The following is a 15,569-nucleotide window of genomic DNA, read 5'->3' as shown; positions in this document are numbered from 1 at the left end:
AACAAGAGAACCATGATTGTCACGGAAGCAGATACCAATACCAAATTTACCTACGCTAGTGAAAAGAGCACCGTCTACATTGCATTTGAGCCGAGCCAATTTTCTTCCGGTTGTTCCCACGTTTGCACTTGAGATGGTGATTGTAATGCAACAAGGATAGAACAACACCATTCACAATCTCTTATCAAGTTTGTAGCGAGCCTGCAGGTTGTGATTATGGAGAGGGTTGTTTATGCTCCCAATGACATTTGTTACACGTTCTCCATATGCTCCAAAGAACAACAACAAAATGCGCTTGCAATTCGGCATCAAGATCAGCAAGAATACCACAAATAATAGAGGAAAAGATGCCACTTTGGTGGATTTTTTGCTCTAGTTTATTCCACAAATTCATTGTTGGTAGATGATGTTTGGTTTATTTTGCTAACAAATTAAAGGAATATCTAATACTATTTTTTTTATATATAAAACACAATAAAAAATCATTTTTTACCAATTTAGGGTGCGTTTGATCTGCTAAAAAATAAGGGACTGTACAGGACAACTCCTGCTGTACTGTGTTTGATTTTAAAACTGTTCCTGTTACTTGACAAACTGGGGGTCAAGGGACAGGACAAAACTTGAAATTCTTGTCCCCCACAGAACCACAGGACAACTTTTTGTCCTCAGCACAAGTTGTCTAAAATACCAAAATAACATTTTGTCCAACAAACATCGTGCAACACAAAGTTTGTTCAATACCTTAAACGTTTGTCTTGTGATGTTCTGTCTTATACTGTTCTGTCCAGTATTTATATTTTGCAGATCAAACGGACCTTAGAATTAATGAAGAGAAATATATGACAAAAATAAAATTGACTTGGTTGAGAGAGAATGTATGGGCAGATATAAAATAGTTGGTGTAGAAGTAAAATTTTAAATATTGAAGGGTAAGTAACCCACTTGGGTTGGTGCATTGGTATTGGCTTGGGACCTGGGAGTGTGCTCCTCTTGAGGCATGAGGTTCGATCTCTCTGACGCCAATTTGAGTGGCTAATTTAGCTTCTTCAAAACAAAAAAAGAGAAGAAAATTTGGTGTTTCTCTCTTGGTAGGAGATGTTACATAATAATTAAGGAGAGTAAAGTTAAAAGAAACGTTGTGTAAAAGATTTAATTGAAGAGTGGAAAGACCTACATAAAATAAATTAGAAAGTAGAAATTGGAGTAATTAATTTTAGAAAGTGAAAAAAACTGAACTTGTGATAAATATATTTATGCGTAAGTTAGTGAGGCCTAATTAATTTTGTGGGGCTTAAAAAATGTATTTTTTTTTATATTGGAGTATTTTGTTTATAATAAAAAAGATATAAATTTGTTTTTTTGTTTTTAAGAAGAATTTTTTAGGGAAGGGAATAATTGTATAGATAAATTAGTTAGTTTAGGTCTATCATTGTCTGAGAATATCTTACTAAAAATAGTCTACGTCTTTCTTCTTATATCACTAGTCACTACAAGAAAATCTATATTTACAAACAGAATTAAAAAACATTTAGTGGCGAATACTTTGTAAAAAAAAAAGAAGTTAGTGGCCAATAAAACTACCAATAACTAAAACAAAACAAGTCACTAGGTTTGGTCTAATGGTGAGGAGTTTAGGTAATATGCAGAAGGTTCTAAGTTCGATTGTCTCTGACTCCATTGTAAAAATAAAAAAAAAAAAAACTAAGACAAAACTATCAGGAAAAAAAAAACCTTTACACTTAGTGGTGGATTATTCCAACAATAAGTTCTCTATTTGGAATAAAACACCAAAAAATCTAATTGCGGAATTTGAATCGTATGTTCAAAAAGAAATGTTCCGTCGGTGGATCTGATGGGTCGGTCGTTATTTGCTCAAGGTGAGAGAGTGTAAAATTGGATAAGAATGTTTGTATCTTGAGGATACATGCATGTGTGCATATATAGTAAAAATTATGTGCATAACCGTTTTGTGGGTCTCTCGTTATTCGAATGAGTCACAAATATATTATGAGAGGTCATTTATCAGCTACCGGCAAAGCTCTATTGAGGATGATGCGTTTGATAATCAGGTCTTTGGCTAGTCCGGAACAGGATTAAATTGTCAATAAGTTGGTCAGAAAAAACTAATTTAGTGGTGGAATTTAATTCGTCAGTAAGTAGTTGGAAGAAATGAACTCCAAAATTACCCTCAACCCACCTCTCATTTTCCTCACTACTCATAACAATCTCCTCAACCCAACCACCACTGCCAACATCAATCTTCATACCCACAAAAAATCGCTTAATCCTCCGGAGAAACAGTTTGCAGAGAGAACTGGTCGCTTGGACATTGCCAAATTTTTGCAGGATTGTGGAGCTCAAAATGCTATACACTATCATAGCCAAAACCCAAGTCTAGGTCATGACCATTAAGCATGATCCCCTAGTTGTTCCTTTACCTAAGCTCCATCTCAAAAATCCTGTGAAGTGCTTATGGATGATTCCTTCCACCACCAACCCTGGGAGCTAGGTCCATCAAATCACCTTCAACTAACAAAGCTCTTGAACTCAAACGAATTGTGAGTGACGTAAAAAGTGGGGTGCATAACCAGCTAAAAAAACACATTTAATACACAAAGATGTGGTAATAATTAGTAATGTTGTGTTGTTTCCGAATGAAGAGTTTCATATGTGTCATATTAACAGACAAGAATAATGCTAGCAACACATTCTCTTAACAAACAATTTTGCTAGACTAGTTGATGATGGCGGATTGTTTCGCCAAATTGGTTGATGATGGCGTATATAAATAAAACGTAGCGGCAGCTGCCAATAAATTTGAACTTATCGACTGTTTTGCTCACTTATGAAGGCTTTTTTCAGCCAATAAAAGGTTATTTTCTTGTAGTGATAGATTTTTGCTAGTTCCTTTTTAGGGTTGAGTTTAGTTCCCCCTCTAATTGTATCTCACTTTTTACTTTTATATATATAAAAATATTTGAAAAATCATACATTTTCTCCATAAAGATTAGTATAATTATTATTATTTTTTAACTGAAAGTGCAATATATTACCTCATCAGGCGAACAAAAGAAATGATTTCATATTTTAATCTTTAAATGATGAATGTTGCACCTCAAATAACTATATTGTTTTAAAGGCAAATTACTACATCTTTAATCCCTTTTCATTTTAAAATTTTTTATGGAAAGGCCAAGAGAAATTATATTAATTAAAACAAGATTTTCAAACAGCTCATAACAAACTAATATACAATCCCATATCTTGTAACCATTGTTCTAAATAAAAACGCATACACCAACTAGATCAATGCTCCACTACTCATACCAAACCTAGTATTCAATACACAAGCTAAGGAAAATTTACCCAAAGGTAAACACACAACAGTCATGCACCATGGCTAAATTTAGGAATAGGATTTCAACCTTTACACTATCATGACTGGTACACAGTTGCACGACCAGGCTACTACCCCTCCGGCACCACGAGATCTCTGCCTATGTATAAACAAAAAAAAAGCTTCAAACTGAAGCCATAATGGACATAGAATTTGAGATTCGATTGAGGTGCCAAAGGAGTGCGCCCACACCCGATTACATAACCACCTCCCACCTGAAAATTGAATGACACACAACACATCTCACAAGAACCTGCAACTAATTCAAAGCACCATGATTGAACAACACTAGACCACAGTAAACACCAACCTGGTTGTATTCAAACAAATGCTTTTGTCTTGAAAAATCTTTGCATTTCTATTCCTCCAAATGCACCACATACATGCAAACCGCATAGACATGATTTCTGAATCTTTCTTTCCATTTTACGATGGTTTGTAGAAACTATTCATAAATAATTTATAGGCTTAACTACACATTTAGTCTCTTACGTTTATTTTATGTTTCAATTTGTTCCCTTACGTTTAAAACGTATCAATTTGGTCCCATACGTTTCCTCCGTTACCTTTAGTTGGTCTTTTTCGTTAATTTTTATACTTACACCGTTTAAAACAAAGGACTATGTATGATTATCATGGACTACCCTACACTGGATTATGAGATCATCTCATCATCTCCTTCACTCAACACCACCGCCCCCATCTTCTTCTTCTCTCTACCAACACCACCAAAATCTCTACCACAACATCCAAAACAAAAACAATTGCATATCTAAAGTCAAATATAAAAAATCACAAAAACCCAGTTTATGTTAAAATCACAGATCTAAAAGAAATTGCATAAAAAATCAAGCATAAAAAATCCAACATGATTAACAAAATTGTACCCAAAGTACTGCAACAAGAATGATTAACGAATTCAATTCAACTCAAATCAAACATAAAAAAATCCAACATGATTAATCATTAATTCTTCCCTCAGTTCCGAGCTGAAATTATTCATTGGTTGCAAATCATAACCCAATCTCAAAATGATTCCAGATCTAAAAAATAAGTTTTCTACCAAATCGAAAAATTAACCATTGATTGCTCTTGATTTGTTCTTCTTTGTTATTTATTTCTGTATATGGTTTGATTGTTGCGACAGAAGTAATAAGGTTGCAGGAAGGTCTTGCAAGTTGCAATGGTGAGGGAGACATGTTTATTATTTAGTGTGGGAGGGTGTATGATAATCATATATAGTCAACTTTTATCAACGGTAGATGATGGATATGACAAGGGACAAATTTGAAATGTTAGCCACGTGGCATTTTTAAACAGAGTTAACTTGTAATTTAACAGAAAGGACCAACTAATGGTAACAAAGAAACGTAAGGGACCAAATTGACACGTTTTAAATGTAAGGGACCAAATTGAAACCTAAAATAAACGTAAGAGACCAAATGTATAGTTAAGCCTAATTTATATTTTGTAGAAGTTAGGACACAAGTGTGGGAAACAAGCATTGGTGCTCGGCAATAGCACCGGTGTACATCATGTTGCCAAAAAATTGCAGCAAAACTCTGAATTTGGATCTCCAAAGTGAATAAAGTGTAAAGTAAGAAAATTAAGGGTTGTGATTGTACAACCTCATGATTTGTTATGATCTACATATAATATCTACATTTTTTTTTATAAGCAAAAAATATAATATCTACCTACAATTTATTAATTATCGGTTGATATTACTCATTTTAGACTCTAAAATGAACCACTCACTTTAGAGGAGCAGGATCCCAAAACTCCTAAGTTTTCCTATATTTTCTTCCTCCTTTCACTCAATAACCATATATAAACTTGGTATTTTGTTGAATTGAAAAATGGTGAGGTGATGCTAATAGCATGTTAAAAATGGCCATTGTATGCATGAAGATGATGAGTGCAAGTTTTTTTTTTCTTGGGATGATTATGAAGAAGATTGTGAGATGCAAGTTATTTTAGTAAAAAAAAGAAGTTATGTGTAGTTTTGTTCACCTAATAAATCATAGATTGATTGGAATGAATAAACTACATTTTGCTTGGGTGCAGCAAAATGTCTGAGATTAAAATTTTGCAGCAAAAAACAAACTAAATGTGTAAAATTTAATCTACTACAATTACAATTATTCTCTTACTTTTCATTTATTTCACTTCCTCTAAAATTCCAAATAACAATAAAATAGAATTCCCTTTGGCCCACCATTGGCTAAGAGTAATATTGTCTTTCGATGGGATATTTTCATACTTCAATATACAATGACATCCTTCATATATTAGTAGTCCAAAACAATTCACTTTGACTAGTCATCACAATACCCTGGTTAAAAAACAGAAGCAAACATTCAGCAGTTATCCACACACCAACCTAATCAAGTAACCAATTTGAGAACAATTTGAATTTGGATCATCATGTGCATATATTTTGCTTATCTCTTTCTTTTTAGTTTTATAGAGCCTAGCGGTGAAACTCACAATGTGTTGAAAAATGGGGAATTGCAGGTTCAAACCCATATCAAATGTGCCTGCAACCTTTTTACCATCTGAGCTGTATTTAGAGGACATTATGCGTATATATTTATAACGGTAAAACTTAAGTACAGCGGCGCCATATATACAATTTTTATTGTTCTTCTCACAAAAATAGTTTTTTTTAATCAAAGAGATAATTTCTTTCACACTCCTTTAGATAATTTTTCCCTTCAAGACAGTTATACTATATCTTAAGTGAGGAACAGTAAAAATTGTGTCTAAAGAACTTTACCTAAGTTCTGTCTTATCTATACTTTACATATATGATAGATAATGTCAATTAAGGGTAATGGTGAGAAAATATCAAGAAGTTAGAAAAAGAAGCTCCTCAGAACTACCTTCGTCAACATATAACAAGAAAAACTAACTGAAATTCAGAAATTGGAACGATATAAGTAAAGGTTTTGTTGCATTTGATTAGTTCATCATTGGAGCTTTAGTCCAGACTCAATACCAAATATGAGAACATTTTTTAGTTAAAAATCATCAATTTATTCACATGTAAATGTAAGAATCTTAACTAATCAACTGGCACAACTCAAAATATCAAGGAACTCATCAACAAGTCACCTAAAAAATTGCAATGAAAAATTGGCAAATACTCAATTCAGTCTCTGAAAATGTAGGACTGTATCAACTTAGTCCTCTACATTAACAACAATACAAAATGATCATGAAATTCCAAAATGTTAATACAATTTGTAGTTCTATTAATATTCACATGGACTATAATGAAATTAAGTTGGTAATGTCAATGCATTTGATAACAGATCCAACCCAGAGACAAACCAGATTAACATTTTACAATCTTATGAATCAAATTAAAATTTAAAAATATTAATAATGCTGATGACTAAGTTCATGGACTAAATTGGGTTTTTAATAGAGGTATGTAATGTATGCACATCCAATTACTGATCAAACTCAAGAATATCAAGAAACTCTGTCACTTAGTCACAAACAATAAATAAGGGCTTGTTTGGATTGACTTATGTTTGAGCTATGTAAAACAAGTTATGCAAATAAATAAGCTTTTATATATTATTATATAAGTTTATCAAGGTAGTTTGTGAAAAAAGCAATTTATGAAGATACAATTTTTGTTAGCGAGAACTTATGAATTAACATAAAAGCTCATTAATAACATAAGCTCAAAAATAAGTCAATTCAAACGGACACTAAGTTTTCTAGGATTGACTTACTTGAACTGATCTACTAATATAAGCACTTCTGAGTCAGTTTGGGGGGAGCTTATGGGTACAACTTATGACATCTCCATAATCTATAAACAACTTATAGATTATATGAACACATCCTAACTTCATTTTATCTTTTATCAAAAAAATAACTTATACACAAGCACAAATATTGTAAGTGCTTATAAGCACTTAATTAAGTTGTTCATCTAATCAACTCAATATAAATAATTGACCAAAATCAAATATCATGCAAAACAAAATAAAATTAAAATAAAAACAACATAACTTATAAACTACCAAAATTTATAATAATCATATATGCAACATTGAACAAACAGATACTTGAAACCCTAACCAAAACGCACCGTATCATTTGGCATCAGGAGTAATTTCCTTTGGTGTCTTAGCAACAATGGAAAGTGCATGAAGTCCAGATTGAAGTTCATCAGAGAGAAGATCATAAACCATACGATGTCGTTTCACAAGACTCTGACCTTCGAATTTGTCAGAAACAATCTTCAAATTGAAATGGGTTTCATTCTCGGAAGATTCTTTCATTGCTGCGTGACCTGCATGCTGATACGAAACGTCGTCGAGTTCCAAAACGGTGGCTTCTAGGGATGATTGAAGCTTTGATTTGATTCTGGTTGCTCTTGAGAGTAGTGTGGTGGTGCTACGAAAACTCATTGTGTGTGAATTGGGATTTGGGTGATTTAGGGTTTTTGGAATTTGGGGAAAGGTTTTAAACGTAAAGGAATCAGAGAGAGTTTTTTTTGTTACAGGAGAGAGTGATGAGATGAGATGAAAGGGTTAAATTTGTTTTAGAGGAGTCACACACACCAATCATAATCTTTGGAAATGGATTGCCTGCAGTTGTATTTAACTGCAGGTTCCTGCTGTAGCACATGTCATCTTTTTTTAACATTCTTTTACCTAGTAACTTGTACTACCGGTTGATAATTTTCTATTATTTTACTAATATACTATTTTAGAGCGCACGCGTCTATAGACTTTTATCGATATTTGAGTTTGTCATTATATTAATTAATTAATATAGAAAACTTTTTTAAAATTAAATATTTTAAAATTCGTTATAGTATTATTAAAATATAACTTGAATTATTGTGTTAATTAATATTTTTCGTAAAATTATTTATTCAATTTTTTATGTTTCAGTGACAAATAATGGTTCCGTGTATATTTTTAATAAAAAATTTGGTAAGTCTGTTTGATACTAATTTACTCTATTATATTACTATTAATGGTTAGTAGTAAACTTTGTAGTAATATTAGATATGTTTCGTTTATAAAAAAAATTGTTTATGTTTCTTCTATTTTTTTATGAAAAATGTTGTGTATATGTTTTTTTTATAGAGTGTTTTTTTTTTTGTATTCTTATTTTTATGCAATTCTTTTTTTCCTATTTTTATGTATAGATTGTTCTGTTTTGTTCCTATCTATAATTTGTTTTGTTCCTACTTTTAAGCATATATATCATCTTTCTATATTTTTTTTAGTAAAATTACAATGAAAAATATAAAACTTACAACATGGTTAAAAATAATAAGGATAAATTAGGAACTTTGGTGGTAATCGATTTTGATATATTAATTAGTAATAGATTAAAATCAACTATCATCAAAATTACTAATTTTTCCGTATTACTTTTAACTACGTTGTAAGTTTTATATCCTTCATTGTAATTTTACTATAAAAAAAATAAAAATAAAAGATAAATATGTAGTACGATATCCTTACCAACTGAGATAAGTTCACGGGAACACAATAATCTATAGTTATAAGTGGGGACATCATGATTGTTTGTCTTAATAAGATCAATATTAGCTATGTTTATTTTTTTTTACGGATCAATATTAGCTCTGTTAACTAAGCTAATATTGCGGTTAAAAAAAAAAAAACTAAACTAATATTGATTAGGATTTTATATTTCATGAATCTAAAATCCTTCGGAAAAAAGGATTGCCAAAAAAGTGTAGTTAATCAAATAACTTTTTTTTTGGATGAACATCACAAGCTTAAAGGAAAACCACCACATGAATAGTTAGATATCAACTTTGTTACATTTTTTTTACCAGGTCTGTTTGGCAATTTAAAAATAAACTAGCTTATAGTTTTTTTATGGTTTATAAGCTAAAAGATATGTTTGGTAACAGTCTTTTCAGAGAGAGCTTATTGTTTATTTTACTGACTTATAGCTTATTTTCCAGAAGCTATTTCAAGTAGCTTCTGAGCTTATAGCTTCTAGCTTATCATTTTTCTTCCAATTTTACCCTTATAATTTTATCTTAAATCCAATTTTATCCTTTCTAATTTATTATAGTATTACTATAATATCAAATAAAATAAATATGTTAGTCATGTTCTGATTGCTTTCTAATTCTTATATTTTACCTTTACAATTTGTCTCTATTTCAATTTCAATTTATATACTTATACTATTCATTGTTCAATCAGGCCGATCAATTTTTAATCTACTGAATTTAAAACAATTGTCAATGCTTGCATTTCAAAAATAACATTTACCTGCAAACATAAAAATATACATTTATATACAATATTAGTTTATATATAATGAAACTGCTTCAAAAAAATATATAATGAAACTAAATATCCTACATACAAATAAATGAATAATGAAGATAATTATACCAAAAAAAAATGAAGATAAATATTGATTTGATATTAAATAAAATAAAATTTAAATACTATATAACTAGATATAATAAATGTTTAAAAGTTAATTATAAATAATCAAAATAAATAAATAAATAAATAATTAAAGTATTGACGGTGGTTCTGCAAGTGTACAGAATCGCTACCAAGTAATAAAGTAGTAAGTAAGTTATCGTCTACACAAGGATTGTACCAAAGCTATCAGTTTCAGTTAGGAATTAGGATAGTTTTGCTTTCGCTTTGTTTGTTTGGAAAAGGTTTTGAGACAAAGTTAGATAGTATAAGACTAAAGATAAAAGAAAGAGTTCAAGATGATAAAAGTAGGTTAAGTGCTTTCGAATCCCTCCCTTATTTCTGCTTGGTAACTGACGCTATATTTGCTCACTATTGAAGCATTATCCGAAGATTAATTTCTATTAAAGTAAGCCTAGTATAACTATACTTACTTCTATTGTAATCTGTTTAGGTCGAACCAATTAAGCTAGGTTTATCCTTCTTTATTTCGTGTCATTACCCTTAACGAATTCAGCCATTAATGGGCGTCCTTACCTTTAGAGGTTCCTAATTTAACAAGTTCTCTAGCGTAACTGGTTCCGTAATATCAGTACATAATTTAAGTATGTGTAATTCTTAATCTCAAACCTAACCGCAGATACTGAATTTAATGGTCTCATATAAGTAGGTTATAATATCTCTTTGTTTCCGAAGTCTTAGATGTGTCATGATATCCACTTCGACCCTAATTACTAACAGAATATGCGCGCGTTCATATACGCTAGTGTATAAAACGATAAATACAAATACTAACAGATAATAAATGAATAGCAATTTGTAAATAGACTTGGAAAATAACCAGATTACATGTCTCAAGCAGTCCTAGGGGAGTTCATCAACTTGTCCTAACCTAAAGGGACTTAGCTACTATTAAGCATATTGAACAATAAAGAAAACATGCATAAAAATAACCCCGATTCCTTACGGAGGAAGTTTCATCTCCCTATGGTGGGGGAGAGTCTCCCTCTCTTGAGAGCTCCTTGGCCCTCCTTGCTCCTCCTCCTTTGCTCCTTAAAGAGCTTATAGTTCTATAAACTTCTGGATGAATAGTTGTGAAGGAGGAGAGCTCTATTTATAGTTTTTAGTGGATTTGGGCTTTTTCCATCGTGGAGAGATGGATCCATCGTAGCTACGACGTGTGTATTTCTTTCCTTGATCAGCACGCAGACTTGGTGGCCATGTTTTCCCTTCATCGTGGCCACGATGTATCCCATCTTAGCCACGATAGAGTCCTGAATTAGATTTTTTCTTCAACATGAAAGTTGTAGATCTTTGTCTTGTCTTTCCAACGCATGGTCACATGACGCGATCCGATACTCATAGCTCCAGTTATCACATTTTTGGTGTGATGTGGTATTTCTTCATTTTTCCATCTTGTGCATCGTACCCATCGTGCCCACGGTGCTTCACAGATATCTTAACGTGGCCACGATATGATCCATCGTGTTACGGTGGATTGATTTTCTATAATATTTTAACCGCCTCCTCATCGTGCTACGATGGTCATCTATCGTGGTGCGATGGATTCTTCAATTTCTTCCTTTTTAGCCCTTTTTCATGTATTTTCCCCTTTTCTTGATTCTTGGACAAGTAACTTCGTAACTTTAGGTATTTGCTTGCATTTGGTCTTCAATTGCTACTAAAACTACTCTAAAATAGTACTAAAAACATCATATAATTGACTATCATCAAGTATCTCAAATATGAAATTAATATCAATTTTATTATGAGTTAAGAATGTCCTTTTATGTCATTTTACATTATCAGCTAGTTGAACTGCTAATTTTACCAAACATTTTAATTAACTTATCAGCTATCAGTCACCAGTCATTAACTATAAGTTAAAAGCTATCAACCATCGGCAAGCTTATCAGTCAACCGCTATTTTTTGAAAAAAGAATCAACTTTGTTACATGTTACCTTGTTTTTCCTATTTTTGTTAAGGTTGCACAAATTTCTTGTTTTTGGTTGGGCATGTATTTAATTTGTGAGAAACATTTGCAATAATTTGGTTATAATATTTAATTAGCCAAAACCATTTGCAATTTTTTTTTACATTATTATTCTTCAAAGATAGCAAGTTACAAGAAGATATTAATCAAGTCCACCTTGTCCACTTTCTCATCACCATGTCCACTTTCTCATCACCATATATATAGTAAATAAAGCAAACATATGCTTCATTTTTATTTTTTGGTGGCATCACTTGACATATATTGTATAATGATCAAATTAAACATTAACAACATTAACCTTGCCAAATGCATCATGATGTTTTTTATTTACTAATAATACTACTCGTGCCACATAAGTTCCTAGTGCCACCAAAGCAACTGCTCCAATAACAATTTGAATGGTTAATCTTTTTCTCTTTGGCACCCCCCAAAATGAATGTTTCCTTATGGTTGCATCTTTGGTATGTTGAATTACTTCACTTTTTGGTATTACAATAGAAAGAATCCCTTGAGAAAACTTTGCTTGAATTCTATTCACATCACAATCTTTTGAAATCCTAATTTCTTTGTTGAAACGGCTCCATTTCTTACTAGATGTACCAAGAGACTTTTCTCCGTAAATTTTTAGGATCCCTTTATTGTTGCTTTGAACCTTAAGTTGCTCCTTTTTGAAACCTGCAAAAGATTCAACTATTCAAGATAAAAACATCATAATACCATTACACTATTTTTTTTTTACTCAATATACCATTAGACTTATATTTATATATATTATATAATATATGATGCTTTTTAATTTATTTTTTTTGTATATAGACGGAAGTGTAAGTTATTGAAAACTCATACACATAAAGTGGAAGGATCGGAGTTCGAATCTCGGTCATAGCGTCCGACCAAATAATTTCGAAATTTCTGTTAGTTGAACTAGGATTTGTAGTGAACTTTTTAATTGTTTTTTAATCTTAATTTCTAACCTTTTTTCCCCTCATATTACATATTTCAAGTGGGTACTATTTTGAGGTTATCTTATGGTTGGTGTTCTCAAAAGTGTAATTAGAGTCTTGCTTTCATATCATCTCTAATCAGAAACATGTCTAGAAACTTTAGAACTTTAGACAAAATTCATTTTGAAATCTACTATGATTTCTCAATCTTTATTTTATTGTTCTATTTTCTGAGCCATAATGTTAGTACTGAAGTTTCAAAATCGAGAATTTCTATTCCACCTTAAAGGTAAATAAGTAGAGTGTCCGGAGTTCGAACCTCGACTCTTGCACATATAGTGCGATGTCCCTACCAACTGAGTTAAGCTCACGGGGACTGCAACTTAAAAAATACAATATATATATGATTAAATAAATGCAAGTAATTTATTTAAGGCAAGACTACACTAGAGGTCATTTGTCTTATTTGTTTGTAACAGATTGGTCTTTTATCTTTTTTTTTGTCCCAATCAAGTCCTTTATCTTTATAAATTGTGACGATCGAATTCATCTTTTTTCCATTTTTTATTAAAAATATGATGAAGTGGCAAGCCACACGGGATAATATGATTTTTTTAATAATTTTTTATTGAAAATTTTTAAAATAAAAAAATCATATTAACATTCATCATGTTCATCATCTCTCTCATCTTCATTATCCAATAACAAAATACACCCCAAATACACCTCAAAATTAAATAAACTCGTGTTTTGTTTATCTTAACATTTTTCTAAACTCTAAAATTGATATCCCCAATTCTCATAAACCCTAAATTTACCAAATAAAAATATGAGGATTAATGCAGTAGGAGCAAAAATTAAAGACCATGAAGATGACCTTATGAAGGAGAAAAGATACTTGCAACAATCAAGCTATAATGGACAGCTCCACCCATTAAAAAAAAATACTGGACAGCTCCAGCAACAATGAATGTTTCAATTTTTTAGCAAAACTAACACTATAAGTCTGGGTTGATGAATAATATTTATCATTCTCATATTTTTTTAAAATAAATTTAGGGTTTAATGGGAATTAGGGATTTTGATTTTTGAGTTTAGAATAAGATTGAGGTAAATAAAACACATAAATTTATAAAATTTTGAGGGGTATATGAGTGTATTTTGTTAAAGGATAATGAAGAAGATGATGAAGATAATGAAGGAGATGATGAACATGATGAATGTTCATATGATTTTTTGGTTTTTAAAAAATTTCAATAAAAAAAATAATTAAGAAAATCATATTATTCTATGTGGCTTGCCACTTCATCATATTTTTAATACAAAATGAAAAAAAGGATCAATTCGTGACAATTTATAAAGATAAATGACTTGATTGGGACAAAAAAAGATAAAGGACCAATTTGTTACAAATAAATAAGATAAAATACCTTCTGTGTAATTTTGCATTTATTTAATTATATATTGTATTTTTTTATATTAATCTATCTATTTTAAGGTTTTAATTTTATTTATTTTTAAAAAACTTGATATTCGGCCCAAATATTCGAAATGACATCTTAGAAGTTTATTCTATATGGACTGGATTCGAACCTAAAATTTTGAAAAGAGCACACTTCAAAGTCTTGAACTTTACCGTCGGATCAACTCATGTGAGTTATTTTGAGGTTTTAATTTGATCAATAGAACTATAATTTGGACAAGAAAGTCAATGATTAGTCAATTATCAACTCAATCTAAATAAATGATACATAGGATAATTTCGATGAACTAAAATGAAACATTGTTCGATTAATGTGTTAAGAGACGCTGAAAGAGTTTTAAGAAGGAGATCCTAGATTTGATCCTAGAAAATACAAAATGACTAACTTTGTTAACATTTGCATATAAATTGCATACTAAATTAATTTAAAATGCTAATGAGAATGAGAATATATAATAAATGAAATCTAGTACCCTTTAAATCAATCTCAAGAATCTTTTGTCCTTCCTTTGTGAGCCATTTGCAATAAGGTTCAAAATCTTCATACAATCGATTGTTAGTAGCTTCAACAGCTTTGGTTTCCATTGAATATGATGACTAGTGGCTTCTCTTCTCTTTTCAATTTGAGATTTTTCAAATGCCAAAAGTTATGAAAATGTATTGAATGAATGAATTGTGATTCAATCTTTTTATACAAATACATGGTTTCGGGGCAAGGAATTGTAATGAGGTTTTTATTCTTTAATTTTCCTTTTGGTTTAGAATAATTCTTTTTTGGTTTGAATAGACAAATCAAAGTGAGGTTGTTTGCCTTAATATTCTTGTATTGCCATGGTGGGAGTTAGTGTGTAAGTTTCTATGGAAGAAAAAATCATTCATTTAGGGTCCGTTTGGTATGAAATAAAAAACTATTTTTATTTTTTAAATTTTAAGAATTAGGAAATGCATTAATTGACTTTTAATTTTTATTTTCAAGAAATAAAAATGTATAGGATGTGACAAACGTTTAGTTATCACTAGTTTAGAGACCAGTACACTCGCACGGGTCTATTGACTTTTATTTTATAAAGTTTGTTATTATATTAATGTATTTTTTTTCTAATAATGTAAAAATTTATTTAAAATAAAATATTTAAAGAATTGTTATAAAATATTGTTAATAAACTTGGTAGTAATTAATATCTTTATGTTTTTATGTTCTTATTTTTATGCGTGTTCATCAAAAAAAAATTTATTGATTAAACTTTCGATAATCTTTTTATTATTTTTGTTTTGTTTCTATTTTTATGGATAGAT

General features: G+C 30.6%; 1 protein-coding gene and 1 long non-coding RNA gene across 2 annotated transcripts; both read right to left on the bottom strand.

The window, feature by feature from the left end:
• Positions 1 to 5,532: 5,532 nt before the first annotated feature.
• On the bottom strand, positions 5,533 to 7,958 carry LOC123910999. Its single transcript, XR_006810361.1, has 2 exons — positions 7,509 to 7,958; positions 5,533 to 5,732 (listed from the first exon to the last, which is right to left on the bottom strand). It is a non-coding gene; the product is annotated as an uncharacterized LOC123910999 (long non-coding RNA).
• Positions 7,959 to 11,929: 3,971 nt separating this feature from the next.
• Positions 11,930 to 14,947, bottom strand: LOC123911697 (inactive protein RESTRICTED TEV MOVEMENT 2-like). Its single transcript, XM_045963169.1, has 2 exons — positions 14,747 to 14,947; positions 11,930 to 12,521 (listed from the first exon to the last, which is right to left on the bottom strand). Exons 1-2 carry the CDS (start codon positions 14,856 to 14,858, stop codon positions 12,124 to 12,126), a joined length of 510 nt encoding a protein of 169 aa, XP_045819125.1. The 5' UTR covers positions 14,859 to 14,947; the 3' UTR covers positions 11,930 to 12,123.
• Between the last annotated feature and the right edge of the window lie 622 nt (positions 14,948 to 15,569).

This window comes from Trifolium pratense, linkage group LG2 (genome assembly GCF_020283565.1).
Source record: "Trifolium pratense cultivar HEN17-A07 linkage group LG2, ARS_RC_1.1, whole genome shotgun sequence".
NCBI classification, from domain to species: domain Eukaryota; kingdom Viridiplantae; phylum Streptophyta; class Magnoliopsida; order Fabales; family Fabaceae; genus Trifolium; species Trifolium pratense.
The sequence above is the reverse complement of the archived record's forward strand: the minus strand, read 5'-3'. Positions and strand labels throughout refer to the sequence as shown.